Genomic DNA, 7,202 nt, shown 5'->3' on the forward strand with positions numbered 1-7,202 from the left:
GCTCAGCCCTGCTATGTGGCCATGTCATCAGGGACAATCTTTCTGCCCCTGCCCCCGTACATCTCCGCTTGCAACTTCAAAGTCAGCTAAGCTTTGGAATAGAAGAAGGCATAGAAAATGCCACCAGATCCGTTAAAACATCGTCACACATATTCTCTACTTCAAATTGATAATGCAGGTTAGCTCAGTAATTCAGTGTACTGAAGGAAGGATTTGATTAGCTAAAGTCCTCCCCCTCCCTCCCTCCCTCCCTCCCTCCCTCCCCCCTTTCTTTAGTTATAATGCTGAAGATCTAAACCCCACCACCATGCGCCTTGCTAGGCAAGTGTGCTGGGCTCTAAACTACAGTCCACCCTGAAGACAATAGATGGACATTAATATCTAATGACCTCTGGTTTCAAAAACCACGTTTTATCAATTTATATATAACACACGACACATGTCTCAAATCTTTTCATGGCCCCCGATATAATGTTTACATGAGTCCTTTGGAAAGAAAAGACAGGCCAGTGGAAGCCCTTCCTGGGAAAGTAGTCTAATGTGTTTGTGGCTTTCAGATTTACTGACTCTCTCAAATAAACGAGCAATGTAGATAAACCAGAGGACAATTTTACATATGAAATGAAGCTTGGTAAATCTGACCTTTCAGCATTGATGGCCGCCCTTCCTTTCTGCTAAGCAGGAACCCAGGGACTGGGGCTACATAAGCAGATAGGAGGGAAAGAGCCTGCCTTGTGGAGAACAGGGTCCAGGATGGGGAGGAGGCCAATCAGCGTGTGAACAAAACGGCAGGGTTTTCATCCACCTGTTACCTAGGACAGCCTCCTGTGCACGCACCCACGGCCTACCTCTCTTGAAGGAAAAGGAGGGTTGAGTCATGTCACGCTTCAACAACCAATTATCTCAATCCCATTGCATCTCCAAAATAACAAGATACAAATTTGAATAAATCACATACACATCAAATATTTTTCTAGATCAGCTTTCAGGGGGCGGTGCATACAATCCAGGGAGCATGCCCAGTGAGTTGGGCCCATCCAAAAATAAAAGCACGTTTAGGAGCCTCCTGTCCTTGAGGAGACCACTGAGAAGACTCCAGTGGAGACCACACTGGTTCATCTGCCACCAGTGTCTCTTTCAGAGCAAGGCATTGCATTCAAGAAGGTGCCTGGCCCTTCCGTCACAAACCTGTTTGGGAGTGGCTACCCAGCTCTTTTGTGCATCAATCCAGAGAATCAAGCAGAAAAACTGGGGTTTATTTTGACTAGAGGGAGGTGACAGGGAAGCTCTGAGTCACAGAGTTCTGGTAAAGAGCAGATTCCCAGTGGGGTGGCACATTGGGAGGTCCTAGGCACCCAGGCATTGTGGAGGGGAGGAGGGTCCTGGAGACAGACCAAGTCTCTGCTTCGGCTCTCCCACCCCAGCAGGGAGGTTGGGCTTCATGGGTGGCAAGCCAAGCGACACTGGAGGGATTTACTCCAGTACATTGTTAGCTCATGTTTTGACCATTCCACGAGCTAGTAGCCTACATACTGACAATTCAAAGAAACACATCCAGCAACAGGGTTCTGTTCTCAATAGCTGTTTAACAGCATGCTTGCATTTAGAAACCACAAGAAACATATGAATGTTGAATTTGATTGACTCTGATGCACCGGAAGACAGAGACAGATTTTTTTAAGATGTAATTGCTGTCTTGGATGCATTTTAGGAAGGCAGAAACGAGCCAGTGCCCACAGTACCTCCAGAAGTTCACAAACGGAAAGAAAGAAAGAAAGAAAGAAAGAAAGAAAGAAAGAAAGAAAGAAAGAAAGAAAGAAAGAAAGAAAGAAGGCTCAAGTTTCAAAAACAGGGTTGGGAATGAATAGATGACCAGAGGGAGCAAAATTCCCAAGTCCTCCTGACAGTGGTCAGTTCAAATCACAGTTCCTCTCTCCCACGCAGAGCAAGGTTCTATCCCAATAGAACGCCTGTGTTGTATGAGTGGGATAACTTCATCCTGAGTCTGTATGAAGCTGTTATGTTGAGCTGCTTCAACATAAGTGAGGCTGGTTTGGTTGTGGATTGAGAAGAATCCATCACCAAATTCTCGGCAGGATCATGGGAGACCTCGGGGTTGGCCAGCGATTCAGGATCTTACAGTAGGACTACGCAGTGCTCACTCGGTAGACGGTGATCCTGGCGTGCGCAGAGCACTGGGTCTGAGTCCCAGCACCAAACAATCCTGACCTGGTGCTACACACGAGGTAGAAGAATGGCAATCAGGAGTTCAAGGTCAACCTGGGCTACAAGAGAGACTGTCCAAAGAGAGACAAAGAGGGAGACAGATCCTCACGTCAGTTGACCACGTTAAGAATTTGTCTTTTCAGTGTGTAGTTGGAAGATATTTGCAAAATTAAAATGCATTTGTGATAGACAGACAGACAGAGACTAACAGAAACAGAGAAACGGGGAGAGACATACACACAGAGAGAGACAGAGAAACACATACACACAGAGACAGAGACAGAGAGACAGAGAGAGACACATACACACAGAGAGACAGAGACACAGAGAGAGTTTCCACATAGCCAAAATCTAAAGTGAGTGGCAGGTTCAAAGAAAGAAGATCTAATGGGCTTAGAAAAAAATTGGTTTTTAGTGACCGGAGACTGGAACTTGTCACTTGCCCTTATTCAGGAAGCTCTGTGTGGTCACTATGGTTTCACTCAGGGTTAAAAGGAAAATGAATGGTTAACGAAGAATCTAAAGAGCCTGCTTTTGGAGTTTCTTTTCTTCTAAGCTGTGAATAATTTTGCAGGGTACGGAGCCAGCCTCATGCATGCCCCGAGGCCAGCAGGCGCCAGGCAGGAGCAGCACACGCCTCCCCTTAAAAAGGCCGAGGAGCCGCGGGATCCACCTGAATCCAATTACATCTGGTGAACTCCACCAGCTGAAACGGTTCAAGTTACACTAAGTTCGTAGCCTTCGTTAACCTTTCATGTGTGGAACGTTCAAGTGATGCTCATTACACTTTAGAATACTGGCCTGAATTTTATTAGCTTCGTTATAAATCACTGAGCTGATATTTACTCTTCCCTTTAGGCTTCCTAAGTATGTCTGGCATGGTGGTATAGATTTTCCTCCGTCGGTCCTTTGGAGCAGATCTTACGTCAGTTGATCACGTTAAGAATTTGTCTTTTTGGTGTGTAGTTGGCAGATATTTGAAAATTAAAACGCACTTGTGGTATGAGGGTGGGGAATATTAGAGGGTTAAACTGGCAAAGATACATGAACCACAAGGGTTTGGATAAAGCAGTTAATCGTATTGAAACTACAGCATTTCAAATTTTATTGTCAAATATCTGGACAATATTTGAAATAATTAATATCTCCATTGCCCTCCCTTATCTTGAGGTGCGTACAATATTATTTCGCCTTTACTATTATTCTAGACAGTTTAGTTTTGAGGGGGAACAAAGTCAAAAAAAATTACACTGTGTTAGTGGCATTTAAACAATATAATATATTGTAAACACAACGAAATAAGGAATATAATGTATGAAGTCTTTTCATTGGATGGAAGCAATATAATATATTGTAAACGAAACATGGCTCTTACATAATAAACATTTTATACTGTTTGAATGTAGGAAACAAAAAAGGCGCTGCGTTCTTTTTGTGTTGTGTGGGAGTCTTTGTGTGACTGCCAGCTTATGGAAATAAACGTGGTCGCTATTTCATGGTTAAGTTATATCACAAGCGAGGGAAGAGGTCGGCCTCAGCTCTCTCTCCTTCCTCCTCCTTCCCAGCCCTGCTACACCTTGTCATTTATTTCAAGAACTCTGCCCTAACTGGGATGTCTTAAGCATGTCTCCACTTCCACCTTCTGTTTTATTGATGTAACGGAGTAGCTGAGACCAGTCACGGTTCAGGAATTAGGGAAGTCAGACGTATGACTGCAACGTCTGATAAAGCCTTCATGCTATTGCAGGCCATGGCGGAAGGCAGAAGAGCGATAAAGAAGGACGTCGCAAGAGCCAGAGGTAGCTGACCCTGTGCTTGCAGCCACCAAATGCTGAGACAGCTCACTCAGTGGCGAGAAGCTCGCCAGTGGTTATGAAAGCAGGAGCTGCAGAAAGCACTCACTGCTTCTCAGGTGCCCCCTCCAGCGGTTGTGTTGGGAATTGCACTTCCACCATAGAACTCTGGGGGAGGGGCGGTCACTGCAAGTCCTAGCAACATCCCACCTGTGGGAGGCCTTCTAAGACCTGTTAAAGGTTTCAGAATTACAGTATAAAGCACCACTATTCATTGTTTAACCTACTGACCCCAAGTACACAATGTGTTAATTTACTATCCTATAAAGCAAACGTTAGTTTCCTTCATTATAGATACAAAGTCCAAGCATGGAGACAGTAAGACATTTAGCCTAGGTGACAAGTGGTAGAGTTTCAACTGTGTCACCTGAGCCCCGCATGCTAACAGTGGACTACCTTCCCTCTTTCCACACGCCCCTTGAAACGCAGAAGGAAAATCCTAGAGAACAGCTTCCCAGCACGGGGCTCACCCTCATTCTCTCGGGGAGCATGGGCTTTACTTCATAAACTACCTGGACCCAACAGGGTTTCTTCCTGCCCGGGAGAGGCATGATCAGTTGTGTGGTGTAGGAGGCACACGGCAGGGACAGAAGTTAGACGGCATGCAGAATTGCAGACTCAAGTAACCTCCACTGACCATCGGCAACCCTTTTAATCATGGACTCCACTAGAAATTTGTGGGAACAGTGGCTGGGAATGTGGGCTCAGTTGGCTGGCTGTTTGCCTGGCACACATGAAGTGCTGGGCTCGGTTGTCAGCACCACAGAAAACTGGGCATGATGGCACAATCTCTATTCTCAGCACTCAAGAAATGGAGGCAAAATAATCAGATCAAAGTCATCCTTGGATACATAAAGAAAGCTGAGTGTGTGTGTGGGGGGGTACCCTGGGAGGCTAGAACAGGGTGTCAGATCCCCTGGAGCTGAGAGAAGTCTGTCGTGAGTCACCTGACATGGGTATTGGGAACTGAACTCCGGTCTTTCACAAGAGTGGAGAGCGCGCATAATAAGTGAGCCATCTTTCTAACCCCACACACTGAGTCTGAAGCCTGTCTCTGTCTGCCTCAAAGAGGAGGAGACCAACATGTGCACCATAAAAGCCAGAAAAGTTTAAATGGCAGAGAGAAATATAAATATAAACCATAGTATTCATTATCCAATTTACAAACCCCAAATTTATACACACACGCACGCACACACATCCCAAGGACACATCACATAAGTGGAGAAATAAGAACTGAAATGACTTTAGAGTCAGTGATTCAAAAGAGATTTCAAACTCAGCAGGGGCTAGATGACCAGCTAAATGTAGGGTTCCCAGTAAGGAGACACCTGAACACCAGACTGAAACAGGGCACAGGAAGAACACACATGTGTTAGAAGTAACGGTGTTTAGAGATGTCTGATTTAAAATTCCATTGGATTATCTTGCTGGAAATACCCAGTAGGCACTTGGAAATACAGTGAGGTGCTCAAGGCCAAGAACTAGTTCATTGTTAGCCATGTTATAAGTGAATCATGCACATTATAGATTGAACACTTTTGATACACACACACACACACACACACACACACACCTAGAAGCTTTATTTAGCGAGCTGTGGTTTTATTCATTTGTGGTTTTAGGTTCTATCTAATCAACACTCTTTGATACTTACCTGCTCACCTACACGTGGCCTTTCTCATTTTGTTGAGCATTGGGGGTTCCTGTCTACTAGGTGCATTATGAATCTCCACCCAGAGATCTTCCCTTTGCTCACGTTGTCAATGTATGCAGAGCCACAACCGTGGAGACCGGCTTTAAGACAGTGACTGAGAATGGTGACTGTACAGGATCTGAAAGAATCTTTTCTTCATATAAAGTTACTCATTTAGGGAAGTAGGAGAGCAGGGAAGGAGGAGAAAGGAGGTAATCGCATAAAATACTTCTATAAATATTTTTAGAGTTAAGGGGTAGCAAAATCGTTCAGCCAGTAAAGGCTCTTGCTAACTGACAGCCTAAGTTTGATCCCCGGAAGTCACATGGTGGGAGGAGAGAGCCGTTGCAGTTAGAATGAGAGTGGCCCTCCAGAGGTTCAGGCATTCGAATGCTTGGTTTTCAGTTGGTGGAACTGTCTGGAAGGCTGATGGAGGAAGGTCATTTGTTAATTAATAAAGAAACTGCTTGGCTCTGATAGGTTAGAACATAGGTGGGTGGAGTAAACAGAACAGAATGCTGGAAGGAAGAGGAAGTGAGGTAAGATGCCTCAGACAGACGCCATTTCCTCTCCTCTCTGGGGCAGACGCAATGAAGCAAGCCGCCAGGTCAGACATGCTGAATCTTTCCCTGTAAGACTGGTGCTACACAGATTACTAAATATGGGCTAGGCAAGATGTAAGAATTAGCCATTAAGAGGCTAGAACTAATGGGCCAAGCAGTGTTTATATGAATACAGTTTGTGTGTTGTTATTTCAGGGCATAAGCTAGCCAGACAGCCAGGAGCCGGGCGGCAGGAACGCAGCCCACAGCTTCCTTCTACAGAAGGCTTAGCAAGTCTGGCCTTGGTTGGAGGACGGATGAGTGTCTGCCACAGACTGTAACCCTTTGAAGCTGTAAGCAAGCCCCCAGTAAACTCTTCCTTCTATAAGTTGTCTTGGTCATGGTGTTTCTTCACAGTCATAGAAGAGTGGCTAAGAACCAACCCTGTAACCCTCTGACCTTCACATGTTTGCTAGGGGCATGAGTCCCTCCTCACGCAAAATATAAAAATAATAAATGTAAACATGATGAAAAGTTAAGGCACTAAGGGGGAAGAGACTCTGAAGAGGCCTGAAAAGACATGGCAAGGTGACGTATGGAGGGAAAACGAGGAAATAAAATGAAGCTTAGACAACAAAGTGAGGAGGGGAGCGAGGCTAGTACCATGGGTAAGCGTGAGCCCCTGCCTCTAAGCTGCTTCAGCCCCTCCCAGAGGAAACCACCGCCAACCAGACAGGAAGTCCCAAAGAGCATAAGTACAAGGTAAAGTCATTGCTCAGACATTAAGCCACAGTTAGTATTTCCACAAAGGAAAGAGAGATGAAGAGATGTGGAGCTGGGGCTGGAGAGATGACTCTGTGCTAAGAGCACTTGCTGCTCTTACAG

At 45.4% G+C, this 7,202-nt stretch overlaps 1 protein-coding gene across 1 annotated transcript in view; it reads left to right on the forward strand.

The window, feature by feature from the left end:
- Wif1 (WNT inhibitory factor 1) overlaps positions 1-3,577 on the forward strand; it is a 67,885-nt gene extending 64,308 nt beyond the window's left edge. Inside the window, exon 10 of the mRNA XM_050165507.1 lies at positions 2,801-3,577. Coding sequence (XP_050021464.1) covers positions 2,801-2,922 — 122 coding nt within the window. The 3' untranslated portion in view covers positions 2,923-3,577. The remainder of the gene's footprint in view (positions 1-2,800) is intronic.
- The last annotated feature ends 3,625 nt before the right edge of the window (positions 3,578-7,202 follow it).

This window comes from Alexandromys fortis, unplaced genomic scaffold (genome assembly GCF_014885135.2).
Source record: "Alexandromys fortis isolate MF-2015 unplaced genomic scaffold, M_Fortis_MF-2015_v1.1 scaffold_154, whole genome shotgun sequence".
Classification (NCBI taxonomy): domain Eukaryota; kingdom Metazoa; phylum Chordata; class Mammalia; order Rodentia; family Cricetidae; genus Alexandromys; species Alexandromys fortis.